General features: G+C 34.6%; 1 protein-coding gene across 2 annotated transcripts in view; it reads right to left on the bottom strand.

Moving 5' to 3' along the window:
* LOC150097854 (T-complex protein 11-like protein 1) overlaps positions 1 to 15,707 on the bottom strand; it is a 202,108-nt gene that overhangs the window by 141,534 nt on the left and 44,867 nt on the right. For both annotated transcript variants that reach the window (XM_090406253.1, XM_090406251.1), the window contains exon 5: positions 10,230 to 10,450. In XM_090406253.1, the coding sequence (XP_090262379.1) occupies positions 10,230 to 10,450 (221 nt within the window). The remainder of the gene's footprint in view (positions 1 to 10,229; positions 10,451 to 15,707) is intronic.

The following is a 15,707-nucleotide window of genomic DNA, read 5'->3' as shown; positions in this document are numbered from 1 at the left end:
TCATACTTCAGCATTTCTGGTCGAATATCATCTACTCCTGCCATTCCACATTTCAAGCCTTTGATGGCTTTTTCTACTTCAAGTATGGAAAAGTATTCCTGACTGCATGCCTGGTCAGTGTTTTTTACCACTGTGCTGTCATCACTGCTTGTTTCATTTAGCAGTTTTTCAAAGTAATTACTCCATACTTCAAGGATATCTTTTTCTTCTGTTTTCATGTCACCTTTATCATCTCTAACTCCTTTTACAGCACTCTTTCCTCCATTCCTAAGCTTCTTCAACAACCTCCAGAATATTTTGCCACCTTCTTGATATTTATTTTCAATATTCTTGCCAAAGTCCTCCCATGACTTTTGTTTAGCTAGTTTTACACAGTGTTTAGTATTCTTGCATTTGTCTCTATATTCTCTAAGAGCACAAGCTGACTTATTTGACAGGAACTTTTGATATGCTTTCTTCTTTTCCTTCACTGCCTCTTTAACGTCCTGTGTCCACCAGGGAGTTCTGATTTTTTTATCCTTGCAGACAACCTCACCACATGCACTCATGGTAGAATCAGTCAATGTTTTCTTCAGAGTTTGCCACTGAATCTCCAAGGTTTGATTCCTGTTCTCAAACTCTTTCATTTTTTCTTCAATAATCTTTGTGTATTTTAGTCTACAGTTCACATCTGAGAGCTGCTCAACTTTTATTCGCTTTAAAACTTTCTTACATGTTATTCTTTTCAATATGAAATTCAATTTTATCCTCCTCAAGACTAAATAGTGATCACTTCCAATTTCAAATCCTCTGTACACTCTGGTGTCCTGCACCAGGGAGAAAAACATCACTATCAACAATAACATAGTCAATAAGACTTTTCTTATTCCTTGCCTCTTTTCTCCATGTGAATTTGTGCACATTTTTATGTTGGAACATGGTGTTAGTAATAACCAGTCCATGTCCTGAGCAGAAATCCAACAGGTATTTGCCATTATTATTAGCTTTGCTCTTTTCTCCAAATTTTCCCAAAATATTTTTGTATGTCTGACAATCATTTCCTACTCTACTATTCAGGTACCCAACAAGGACCGGCTTTTCCTTTTTCATTGTGTCAGTTGCTTTTTCTAAAGAATCAAAAAATTCCTCCACTTCTACCTTAGTAGAACCTTCTGTGGGACCATAGGCACAAATAAGTCTCATTGTCCAGTTCCCCATTCTCATATTTGCCCACATCACTCTACTCGAGACTGCCTGCCATTCAAGAAGATTAGCCTCATATTTTGTGTTGAATACTATGGCTACTCCTTATTTTCCTTGATTGTCATTGCCTGAATATAACATTTTGTATGTATTGCTCAGAAATATCTCACCAGTTTTTGTCTTTTTTGTTTCAGTCACCCCTATTATGTCGCTCTGGTACTTACCTAATTCCTCAGCTAGCTCCATTTCTTTGCCATTCAGGCTTCTAATGTTGATAGTACCGATCTTTAACTTTGGTGATGTTGAGTTGGGGTGTGTTTTCAGATTTGTTCCAGTAGCTGAGTTTTCACTGTTTGCCCTGGTTCCCTGGCGAAAACAACGTGCCCTTGTTTAACTGGGCAATGCCCGCATGAAATTTTGTCATGTTGTACCATCATTTTTTATTTTTTTTTTTAATTTTTAATTTTGTTTTTTTTTTAACCAATAAGAATACAATTTGGTCGGCCCCAAATTGCCAGCCCATCCTTGTTCGTTCAGTATCCTGATAGATACCAACAGGGTACACCACGAGAAGGTGAGGATTGGACATTAAGTCAGAAGCCCTGGTCGGTTCTCCGCATTCCTTTAGAGGTTATGTGGAGGTCTCCTCTCAGTTATACAGCTTTGACCCTTAAGCACCCCAAACTACTTCATCTCACACCAGACTACTTCAAATGAACAGCTATCCTGCTGCCTCTTCTCCTATTCTTTTTGGCTGCAATTTATCTGCTAATCATCAGCAGTACCCCTCCTGCCATCCTATCTTCCCTGAAAATGCTAAACTTTTCACATGCTATCCCTGTAACATCATCTGCTGTTAGCCAAGCCTCACTAATGCCTATAACGTTTGGCAAAGTGCACTAATCAATGCCAAAAACTGATTCCTCTTGTTACTGATAGTTCTGGTATTAGTATATAGAAACTGCAGTATCCCTTTAGATCCTCAACCACATTCACTTCCTGAATTTACTATCCTATTCAATATTTTAGCTTGATAGACTAGATTCTCCATTTGTTGGTCATTCTCACATTCACTTGCTTCATGGGTGCCTTCACACACACACACACATTCATCTGCATCTATCCTAATTGCTTAAGTTTTCCTGAATATGCACTTCAGCATGCTCAGTAAACAAAGCTCTCTCTACACCTAACACCAAAACTATTCAGATGCAGTACGTCAGCTTTATATAAATCCTTTTTTACATCAAACACATGCGATAGGTTTACAAACTCTACATCATTCCTTCTGCACACCTGTGTATTGATTCGTTTGCTATCAGTGCCCTCCTTTTCAATTCACCTCTATCTTAGCATGGCATGAGACAATATTTACTTTCTCGCTCTTCATATTTGCTTTGCCTAACAACTCCTTCGCATCTGCCCTCACTCATTACCTCTATCATTAGTGCCAACCTTTTGTGCCAGGGGAAACATGATTTTGTTCTACTTTCCAATTATTAAATGAAAGAAATTTTAAAATAGTAGTAATCACTGAAACAAAAAAGAAATTAAAAGGAACTATGAGAACCAAAAATTTTAATGTGATATACAGTGGAGTCGACAGAGACCAAAGAGCACAAGCAGGAGTCATGATTTGGATTCATAACTCCCTTTCAAAACAGTTAAAACATTATAAATTATGGAATGAAAGAATAATAGAAGCTAGAATAAAAATAGATAGAGGCTATTTAACAATAATTGGTTTATATGCCCCAGAAGAAGGAAGAGAACAGGATAATATTGATTTTTATAATCAGCTACAAAACATATATAATAAAATAAATAAAAATGATTACATAAGTTTAGCAGGAGACTTAAATGCAAGAATTGGAAACACGAAAATCAATAATAATATAGGAATACATGGAGAACATACTCTAAACAGGAATGGTAAAAAATTGATCGACTTTGTAGTTTATAATAACCTAAAAATAATGAATTCCTTCTATAAACATAAAGACATACATAAATATACTTGGTGTTAGATCCTAAATGGGCGATTTTTTGAGAAATTATTTATTCAGAATCTAACATAAGAATTTGGCTAACTCAGATAGTACCTGGTTGACAGCACACAGTTCTGAATTTTGTTGTAAAGGAATTTTTGTAATAACATGTAAAACGCACTAGAAAAATCTTGTAGTTGAAAGTTAAACTGAAGGATTATAGGATTAATGAATTTTGTTAAGGAAATTGTAGTATAATCTTGTCCCATTAAGCTGTCTTAAACTTAATAAGTCACCAAAGAAGTTAAGAGTATAAGTGCAAAGGTCGAGTTACATATGTTTGTATCGGCCATAATGCCGCCAGCTAGAACGTACGAGGAATATGACATAAGCGGGATTCCTGGAATACAGCACCTAACGGCAGCTAGGACTTGGAGGATCACTTTAGGGGCATGAAGACGAAGGGTCATATGGGAAAGAATGGACAAAATATAAGCAAATGCGCGCGATAATGCGGGGCTTTTTTCTGGTTGTTCCCGACTTCACTTCGAGGATTCCTGACTAGCGGACGGAGTAGGAACGAGAGAGAGGGATGTCCCACTCAAGTAGGAGCAGAAAATGCACTGTATCGAGGCAGTGAGAAGTTCGAGTCCAGGAAGAATGTAAAATGGACGGCATAGTCGTAAGCCTATTGCGGAAGCAACCGATCAAAGGAGGACCCGAAACTACACGTGACCGTTAACAGACCTTCGAAAGAAAAAGATTGGGTAACGTAGAGACCTTTACTGTATGTTTGAATGAGACAGAATTTAGTGTTAGATCATATTAAGTGGACAATTCATAGTGGACTACAATAAAGATTTTGAATTGAGATAGAGTAATTCTGATAAACAAAGGAATGTCAAGAGTGAAACTTTAGTTGCATGTAACTGAGATTATATGTGAATTTGAAATTTTGTAGATGATTTATATCAGAATAGTAACAGGTTGTGAGATGTAATTTAATGTAGCATGAAATAAGAGTTTGATTTTTGAGTAACATAATTAGCTAGTTTTAATGATTTATAGTTTGTGCATGGTTAGCAACTTGATCTGTGAGTGTTTTGTAAAATTAGCATTGAGTAACTAACTTAGCAAGAGATTTTGAAAAGCATCGTATCATATTCCAATTATAGCTGTAAAGTATAATTTGTTCAAATAAATATGTTTTGTTGTATATGCCTGATTGGTGCTTGATACGAGAATTCAAATTACCACTTGCAAAAATTTAGAACCATAGCAGGAGGGAATTTAATGAGAGCATCAGAGTAAAATAGATTATTGGCCACGACTGAAATTAGAACCAGTACTATTTAGTGTGTATTAGAATGAATGCCAATTAACCTATGAATATTCCCTGAATTTTGAATAAGCTCATATTATAGGACTCTGGCTGGCGCAGCAATAAAAAATAAATTTGCCAGTGTCCGAAAAGGAAGCATTCTTAGGTGGAGTTAAAGTAAGGCATTCTTAGGGAAGTATATTAGTATATTATATATCAATAACGAAAGTATAAAGTAAAAAGAAGATATAACATTGGGCAACAAGAGGATGGAAATCAATATTAGATTACTTTATATTAAATGAAAAGACATCAAAATTTTCACTAGATGTTAGAGTTCACAGAGGATATGAAATAAGCAGTGACCACTTCCTTGTTAAAATAAAATAAAGATTACCACCTAAATGGCTACAAGTAACAAGAACAGAAAGAAAAATTTAAACATTTGTTTATAAAAGTAGACTATTGAATGACACAAATGTATAATGGCTATATGAACAAAGAATTAACCAATATCTAGATAAAATAAAACAAAATGAAGAAATAGAAATAAAATGGCTTAATATAAAAATGATACTAAATGCAGCAGCAAATGAAAGCTTAGGAAAGACCAAAAAATTCAATAAAAAGAAAAAACTGAAGATCTGGGATAATACAATCAAAGAAATAATCAGAAAGAAAAAAGAAGCCTATCACAAATGGTTATTTTTATATTCTATTTCATCTTCTAAAAGATTAGAAGATGAAATAGAATATGAAAGAATAAGCGCCATAGCTGAAAGTCAGAAAAAGACAGAGAATCATGGAACAAATTTGTTTCTAATTTAGAACATGATTTATATAAAATAAGACCCAATGTATATCAGATTTTGAAACACTTAAATGCAGATACCAAAGAAAACATAAAATTAAACACTGAATTGAAATTAGAAGAATTTCTAAATTATACACAGAATTGTGGACAGACAAATATTTTAAAAATGACAACTGGCAAACAATTAATGAAAATGAAAAAGGAAATAACTAAAGAAGAATCAGAAATCAGCCTGAAAGAAACAAGAAACAGAAAATCACCTGGAGAAGATATGCTAGGTTCAGAACTATATAAATATGCAGAAACAAGATTCAAAAAAAGACTCTTATTATTTTTAAATAAAATTTATTCAACTGGTATCCCCCCCCCCAATAGAATGGAAAAAAGCAATTGTGATTCTTATTTTTCAAAAAAGGTAATAGAGACGACCCTAAAAACTATAGAGGTATCAGTATACAAAATTCCTGTTACAAAATATATAGCAGAATCTTAAATAGCAAACTAATGAAATATTCCGAAAACTTTATTTTAGAAGTACAGAATGGATTTAGAAAAGGACGACCCTGCCTTTTGCCTAAAATTAATAATAGAAAAAAAAAGAGAATACAATTCAGAAACACATATTGCATTTATTGACTTTGAAAAAGCATTTGACAGTTAAAAGAAACATATTATTTAACATATTAAAAGAAAGACAAATACCAAATAATATCCTAAAAGCTACCACAAGGATATATGAAAATAATCAAATACAAATAAGATTAAATCACGAGCTATCATATACGAGAGAGATAAACCAAGGGGTCCGACAGGGATGTCCCCTCTCAGCAACTCTTTTTAATATCTACTTAAATGAAATAATAATAAAATGGAATAAAAATTTACATCAAGGAATTAAACTTTCTCCTACAGTAAATGTAAACACTCTCCTCTTTGCCGATGACCAAATAATAATTACAAATTCTGAAGATAACTTACAGAAAGCTATTTTAGATCTAAATGAGATATCCAAAGATTATGGTATGATAATATCAACAGAAAAATCAAAAACTATGGCCTTTAAAGGACAAGATCCAGCAAGAACTAAAATAGTAATAGATAACAAGATCTTAGAACAGGTGAATTCATTTAACTGCCTAGGATGTATGATCACATATGAAAATTAAAAAGATATAAACGTAAAAATTGCAAAATATTTAAAAATAACAGGTGTAATTAACTCTATATTTAAACCAAACCTAGTTCAAAAACAAACCAGACTAAAAGTATACAATACATTAGCCCTACCAGTCTTAATGTATGGAAGGAAATCTGGACAATAAAACAAAAAGTCAAACAAAGATTAAGAACAGCACAAATGAAGTTTATAGGAAAAACTGCAAAGTATACCCTATTTGATCACAAAAGAAACAAAGAAATTATGAAAGAATTAAACCAAGAACCAGTAATAGAAAAAATTAAAAAATATAAACATAAAGGATGGAACACGTTCAAAGAATGAAAACAGAAAGATTACCAAAACAAGCCTTAAAGTAGAAGTCATTTGGAAAAAGAAAACCACGATGTCCTCTTAAACGATTCAAGATGACTTCTAATGCCGGAACAGACCATGCTAGGCCTAAATCATTGATACGCATGATGATGATGATGACTTAATTAGAATCGAAGAACATCAAGACAATATTACATTTTTGGAATTTGACACGTATGGCCTTGCTTCTCACACTATTGACACTAAGAGCAGTGTTCTTTGGAACCAAACAAAGATTCTTCATTCCTGCATATTCAAATTTCATTGTGTTTTCCTTGACACATGAAGTGCTATGAAATCATCCAAATCTATACCTTTTTGCATTCAGACTGCATCTAATATCTAAGTTTTGGGAAGTGATCACTATTAACTGTTTATAATTTTATTATTATTATTATTATTATTATTATTCAGGCTTTCATGGAGTCAAAAGACTCATCATGGGAGGTCCTTCCTAAGAAACACAAAGTCTATCAAGACTCATCGAGGGGAGGTTCCCCCCCCCCCACAAGAAACACAAAGTCTATCATACCACTCCTTGAACTCATTGACCGTTCTCACTCTCACCACTCCATCAGGCAATGCATTCCATGGTTCAACCACCCTCCATGCAAAGAAACCACTCCTCGCCCTCTTGCTCACAGTTTCCTTTCGTAACTTCCAGGGATGGCCTCTTGTCATCACTCCTTCCGGCTGTTCAACCAAGCAAAAGAACTTCCTAGTGTCACCCCTGTAATCACCTCTCAACAGTTTAAAAGTCTCAATCATATCACCTCTACTTCTTCTATCCACCAAACTCTGCCTGAAACTATCTTTGTTATCCACCTCCCTTTCCACAGTTAATTCATTCCCTTCAAATCCTACTTTAAATTCTTTTTTGTCTACACAACTTGTACAATTGTTCCTTTGAACTCTAATAGTGTAATCACATACTTCAGCTGTGACTGAAACACGAGCTGTAAATTAAAGGTACCAAGAAATTATATACTTGGTTTAATCCTTTATCCAAGTGTAAGCAAACAAAGTTTGCGCCTGAAGTATTTTCATTGTGAGAAGGGTCCCCTTTCCATAATGCATAGCATTATACATGTCTATAAGGATATGTGCTTTGCATTATGGGATACTAAGGGAAGTGATGTGAAGTCATTAGCCTCTATATACGAGTTGCCCTAATCCTGAAAATACTTCAGGTATAAACTTTGTTTGCTTACACTTGGGTAAAGGATTAAACCAAGTATATAATTTCTTGGTACCTTTAATTTATAGTATAACTAAGTGGAAAAACTTGAAACACAAGTTGGTATATGCACACTTTATGACTCTTTATCGTGATTCACGTTCTGAATGTAGTAACAGCCTGTCTCCCTGATCATGTCCACCTAACAGTGGATAAAATATATTAAAGTTTTTGAATAAAATTCTATATTTTTTTGTTACATGTGTAAGCGGTAAAAGTTGTTTAAAGTTTTTTTTCAGACAACAATTATTTGTTTTCTTTATACTCAATAAAATAACAATTTCTTTTGTATCAATTCCCATAATTTCTTTTATTTTTTTACAATTGCTTTTGTTCTAGTTCTAGTAATTTTCTTTGTTCTGTTTCCTGCAATTTTCTATATTACATTTTTTTTGCGATTTCTTTTATCACTCACAATTTGTTTTCTGTGATTTCTTTTGTTTCATGGGAATGGAATGCACAGTTGTTAGTATTTTATTTTAAATTCACTATAGTGAACCTTGTATTATAACAAACTATGTCTCTAGTCCCTAGGGATTCAGTACAGAGATTATCTACTGCATACAGTGTCATACAAATAAATAATAACTTAACACAATAACCACAGTAATTAACTTTAATGAAATAAAGGTACAAAAATTTCGTACTGAAATTAACAGTACATCATCAGTGTAGAACAAACAGCTAAAAGGAATGGAATACAAAGTACAGGACAGTCGGAGGATAACAATTAAAAATTGTTGCCACATGTTAGAAATTAATATTAATAAAATATTATTAAATAATTCTTTAAAACTATTTCTTTGATGGTTACATAAGATAAGAATCTCACAAAAATTGGGGGGGATCATTTCAATTCAGATTTGGCAATGTAAAAGGGCTCCAAACTTTTGGGAGATTCTTATCTTATGTAACCATCAAAGAAATAGTTTTTAAGAATTAGCACGTGGTAACAATTTTTAATTGGTAATCCACCGACTGTTCTGTACTTTGTATTCCATTCCTTTTAGCTGCTTGTTCTACACTGATGATGTACTGTTAATTTCAGTATGAAATATTTGTACCTTTATTTCATTAAAGTTAATTACTGTGGTTATTGTGTTAAGTTATTATTTATAATTATGCCATGGGTACCTTTAAAGATTAGTGTCATACAAGTTACGTCCTGCAATGTAGGCTCCAGGTAAGCAAGAATTGGACTTTTCCAATTCTTGAAGATTCTATCAGTGTTATCTTTGTGGGATTAATTATTATACCACAGGATGAGGCAAACATAATAAATCATATAAGAGAATTCATCAGTTACTTTTGGAAAGTATAGCATTTCTAAGAAGTATAATCCTTTGTAAGAACTATTTTCTAGATTTCTCTGTGTGAAGCACACTTCTTACATGCTTCTCCGTATAAAGCATATAAATTACACTTTTGTCCTTGCATTCTTTACAGAACACAAGCATTTCACTAAGATATGTTACAATATTTCACTGAATTAAAGCCTTGTTCTTAACATCAAGACATAGATCCGTCAGGAAGTTATAGTCAAGAAATTATTATGATTATTATGTGATACCTCCAAGGAGTCTAAGAACTCATCATTACAAGGCATGTCAATCCACACAACTCACTGTCTACACTACTCAATCTTCTATCGACATACAATGCCATTATTCATTATTCATCTATGTATAATGTCATCTAACGCACACTAATTTTTTTTTCTCTGTAAACTGTGTGTTCACTAGTTGATTTGCCCATATGCTGTACAATAAGGAACCTGTTGATGTGTTTCTTGGAGAAATGAAGGTTAGTCCTTATGGAAAAATGATTAAGTTTTCTGCTGTGCTGACAAGAGGCCATCCCTAGAAGATACAAAAGGAAAACTGTGAGCATGAGGGTGAGGAGTGGTTTCTTTGCATGGAGGGTGGTTGAACCATAGAATGCATTTGCCTGATGGAGTGGTGAGAGCAAGAACGGTCAATGAGTTTAAGGAGTGGTGAGAGCAAGAACGGTCAATGAGTTTAAGGAGTGGTATGATAGACTTTGTGTTTCTTGGGGGGGGAGGGACCTCCCCTCGATGTGTGAAAAGTATAACATCCATTTTAATACAGTCAATATAAGACAATGCAGATAAACACAGTAAACAAAAATAATCTTACTTAAACAAAAGAACAACATCTGTGATTTCCTTTAGCTCTGTGATTTTCTGGTCTCTTATGGGAGCACATGTTCTACTCATGACAGAAAGTATAAATTGAGCATAATGTTGAAAATCTAAGGCATTATGTTCAGCTTGCTGGCGTATTAAATCAATATCTAATACTTCGCAAATGTGAGTGCGAAGCCGTGTATTGTGAGGCAACAGAAGTGAAATGAGATTCTGAAACAAAATATAAAATAAAAATGTTTAAAAATGTATATTAATGATGATAATTGCTACAAAGTGATTGATAAATATAGTAAATACAGCATTCTTCAGTTCATTAAGTAACTCTAATGTATAATACTTTACAGGACACACTGTTATTTTGAGATCACTAAATGTCATTTTACAAGAAAACGTGAAATAATAACTTGCAATATTTTTGATTACCTCCAAAATGTAGTTACATTTTTTTTTCTTAAGGGGTGCTTAAGGGTCAGTGGTGCTTAAGGGTCAAAGCTGTATAACTGAGAGGAGACCTCCACATAGCCTTTAAAGGAATGCGGAGAACCGACCAGGGCTTCTGACCTAATGTCCAATCCTCACCTTCTCGTGGTGCACCCTGTTGGGTATCTACTTTGATACTGAACGAACGAGGATGGGCTGGCAATTTGGGATTTAGCCGACCAAATTGTATTCTTATTGGTTAAACCAAAATAAAAAATGATGGTAAACATGACAAAATTTCATGCCGGCTGGGGCGTCGCCCGGTTAAACAAGGCCCCCGTTGTTTTCGCCAGGGAACCAGGGCGAACAGCGAAAAGTCAGCTACTGGAACAAATCTGAAAACAAACCCCAACTCAACATCACCAGAGTTAAAGATCGGTACTATCAATGTAAGAAGCCTGAATGGCAAAGAAATGGAGCTAGCTGAGGAATTAGATAAGTACCAGATCGACATAATAGGGGTGACTGAAACAAAAAAGACCAAAACTGGTGAGATCTTTCTGAGCAATAAATACAAAATGTTATATTCAGGCAATCACAATCAAGGAAAAGAAGGAGTAGCCATAGTATTCAACACAAAATACGAGGCTAATCTTCTTGAATGGCAGTCAGTCTCAAGTAGAGTAATGTGGGCAAATATGAGAATGGGGAACTGGACAATGAGACTTATTTGTGCCTATGGTCCCACAGAAGGTTCTACTAAGGTAGAAGTGGAGGAATTTTTTGAGGCTTTAGAAAAAGCAACTGACACAATGAAAAAGGAAAAGTTGGTCCTTGTTGGGGATCTAAATAGTAGAGTAGGAAATGATTGTGAGACATACAAAAATATTTTGGGAAAATTTGGAGAAAAGAGCAAAGCTAATAATAATGGCAAATATCTGTTGGATTTCTGCTCAGGACATGGACTGGTTATTACTAACACCATGTTCCAACATAAAAATGTGCACAAATTCACATGGAGAGAAGAGGCTAGGAATAAGAAAAGTCTCATTGACTATGTTATTGTTGATAGTGATGTTTTCTCCCTGGTGCAGGACACCAGAGTGTACAGAGGATTTGAAATTGGAAGTGATCACTATTTAGTCTTGAGCAGGATAAAATTGAATTTCATATTGAAAAGAATAACATGTAAGAAAGTTTTAAAGCGAATAAAAGTTGAGCAGCTCTCAGATGTGAACTGTAGACTGAAATACAGAAATATTATTGAAAAGAAAATGAAAGAGTTTGAGAACAGGAATCAAGCCTTGGAGATTCAGTGGCAAACTCTGAAGGAAACATTGATTGATTCTGCCAGAGAGGCATGTGGTGAGGTTGTGTGCAAGGATAAAAAAAATCAGAACTCCCTGGTGGACACAGGAAGTTAAAGAGGCAGTGAAGGAAAAGAAGAAAGCATATCAAAAGTTCCTGGCAAATAAGTCAGCTTTTACTCTTACAGAATACAGAGACAAATGTAAGAAAGCTAAACAGTGTGTAAAACTAGCTAAACAAAAGTCATGGGAGGACTTTGGCAAGAATATAGAAAATAAATATCAAGAAGGTGGCAAAATATTCTGGAGGTTGTTGAAGAAGCTTAGGAATGGAGGAAAGAGTGCTGTAAAAGGAATTAGAGATGATAAAGGTGAAATGAAAACAGGAGAAAAAGATATCCTTGAAGTATGGAGTAATTACTTTGAAAAACTGCTAAATGAAACAAGTAGTGATGACAGCACAGTGATAAAAAACACTGACCAGGCATGCAGTCAGGAATACATATCCATACTTGAAGTAGAAAAAGCCATCAAAGGCTTGAAATGTGGAAAGGCAGCAGGAGTAGATGATATTCGACCAGAAATGCTGAAGTATGGTGGTATAAGAGTCTTACAGTGGCTGCACTGCATAGTTCAGAAAGCCTGGACAGAGGGACGAATTCCCGATGATTGGAGTAGAGCTCTCATAGTACCCATATATAAAAAGGGAAATAAAACTGAATGTGAGAATTACAGAGGTATTTCCCTACTGAGTGTTCCTGGCAAGATCTATGCAAGTATACTTGAGAAACGGTTGAGAAGAATTGTGGAAGAAAAGCTTGGTGAAGAACAAGCTGGATTCAGGCCAAATAGAGGCTGTCAGGATCAGATCTTCACTTTACGACAAATAGTCGAGAAAGCATGGGAATATAACAAAGATCTGTATTTAAGTTTTGTCGATTTGGAAAAGGCATATGACAAGGTGCCAAGAGAGAAGCTATTCAATACGCTGCAGTTATATGGTGTCAATGGGGCATTATATCAAGCAATACTTAGTCTTTATTTGAGTTGTGAGTCAGCAGTTAGAATTGAAGGAAGTACAGGAAGATGGTTTAATGTTAAATCTGGTGTGAGACAAGGATGTACATTATCCCCTCTGTTATTCATTATCTATATGGATCACATTATGAAGGAATGTGGTATTAAACCTGATATCAAAATTGGAGATGTTAATGTCAGCTCTTTGCTTTATGCGGATGATGTTATACTTCTAAATAAATCTGCTACAAGTCTGCAAGATTCTCTGACTAAATTGAATAGCTGTTGTAATAGATATGGTATGAAGGTCAGCAATAAAAAGACAAAGACAATGAAAATAGGCAGAATCATTGAAAATGTCAACTGTGTTGTGAATGGAGAACCGGTGGAACAAGTAAAACATTTCAGCTACTTAGGCACAATTTTTACTGAAGATGGTAAACTAAATATAGAAATAGACAACAGAATCAGCAAAGCTGGTATCGTGGGAAGTCAATTGAATAAATTTATATGGAATAAGAAAGAAATTAGTCGGAACACTAAATTAGCTGTATACAAGACTGTGTTCAAACCAATTTTAACTTATGGATCTGAGAGCTGGGTCAGAAGTAAAACACTTGACCAAAGACTAGAGACCGCAGATATGAGAGTCCTGAGAAAGATTAGAGGCGTGAACAGATGGCATCAATGGCAATATCATATTAAAAATGAGGATATTAGGAAAGAACTTGACATTGTAAGCATCCAGGAATGCGTTAGCAGAGCTAATCTCAGATGGTATGGTCACTTAAATAGAATGGGAGAGGAAAGATTAGTAAAACAAGTGTTCTCTGCCAGGTTGGCAGCAAAACGACCCAGAGGAAGACCAAGATATAGGTGCATTGATACAGTACAAAGTGCCTTGGATGATAGAAATATAAGATCTGATAATGTTGGAGTCTTGACAAGTAACAGACTGATTTGGAGGAAAATTGTAGATAGGAAGTTAGTGATGATGTAATTTTTTCATGTAGTACTGTCATATCCTGTACACCCCTTGAGGGTACATGGCAGGAATTTGATGATGATGATGATGATTTTTTTTTCTTCACTGACCCCCAATCTAAAGCAAGAGGAAATGAATTATACATAACTGTCTTTTCTATGGAGTCTCACAAAGCTCAGCCAGTACTGATGATGACTACTGGTTAGCAAGGGCTGGGTTCAAATCCCATCTGTGATTATTTGAGAACCTTAAAATGGACTTGAACTAGAGATGTGTTAGTCAGTCTCATACAAAAGTGGCAAGAGTTTTCATCTTGAGGGATGAAAAACTCAGGTTTTTCGTTCCTCAAGACAGACAAACTTGTCAAGAAATACACACAATTGACAAACATATTAGACTACAGATAGGATTAATCACCTTACCATAGCATGTCATGGCAAGCCAGGACTGTGTGAGGCCACCAAGCCTGAATTTTATATTAAGTGGAAGATGATGATGTATTTTCTAAATACATTATCTTCAGTTGCTATTTTAATGTAAAATTAAAAATATAAAGAATTAGAACTGGGTATGTTTCATTCATTTGTTGTTGATTATAACTACTTTCATAAACTACAACTAATTTCTACTGTAATTTGGAACTTAGGCATAAAGAATGCTAAAAGTACCAGTTTGATTCACCCAGTCTGTAGAACTTCAGTTTTTTAACTTACAGGATGTAAGTTTGAATCCTAATGCAAACACAAATGTTTGTGAATACCATCATATGGCAAATGAATCTCATCACTTAATTGAGACATCCATCACTCTGCTAATTGGAGACCAGAAGTGACTAAAAAATTCAATTTCATCTCTAGAGCAGAGTTTCCAGATTTTCCAGAATTCTTAGTTCAATCATGGTATTGAAGCATGATAGGTTTAAAACCTTTTAAGAATGGTATACATATAAAAAAATAAAATAAATAAAAAAGTAAAAAAAAAAAAAAAGCAAAAACTAATAAAATTCCCAAGACAATCTGGCAAAAGGAAAATCAACATCAAGTAGTGCAAATATTATTATTATTATTTGACACCTCCAGGGAGTCATCGAAGGAAGGCACTTGCATTACAAACTCTCTCTCCACCACTCAATCCAGCAACTAACTGCAACTATACCAACACCATCTACCGTCGACCACCACCACTAGTATTTCCACAGGCAATCACAAACATCCATGTCCACAGCGGGTTTGAATCCCACTGTGGGTCTTTTGGCTGGAGAGTAGATATGCTAACCACTCAGTCAGCCAGGCTGCCAATATAAATATATTATAAAGGCCACAAAAATCAAAATTCATCATCATATATAACAAATTAGCAACATTTATTGGTATAACAAATATTACTGTCATAAAATATTTTGACAATAACATCTTGCATAACAGAGTATTTCATGATAATTTCTGATCAACAACATTTTTTCCATATTGCTCTATTATTTGTCGGGTGAGGAGCACTTAGTTTTGATCTTTCTTCACAGCACTTAAGCCTCAACACACAGCTTCTAAAGACCTCCCACCTACCTCCCTGATGCATTCATATATGGAAAAAGCAGGATTTTTCATTTCACAAAGCAGGCACATAAACTGGAGGCCATACACAATTAACAGACAACAGGTAAGCCACATACAAGCATTACTAACTTCTAGGTCTTGTTTCAAACTTGTGTTGCTAATCTTTCATTCACCATTCTGTTTAA

This window comes from Typopeltis vanoorti, chromosome 16 (genome assembly GCF_054136105.1).
Source record: "Typopeltis vanoorti isolate ZY-2024b chromosome 16, IOZ_Tvanoo_1.0, whole genome shotgun sequence".
In the NCBI taxonomy this organism is placed as follows: domain Eukaryota; kingdom Metazoa; phylum Arthropoda; class Arachnida; order Uropygi; family Thelyphonidae; genus Typopeltis; species Typopeltis vanoorti.
The sequence above is the reverse complement of the archived record's forward strand: the minus strand, read 5'-3'. Positions and strand labels throughout refer to the sequence as shown.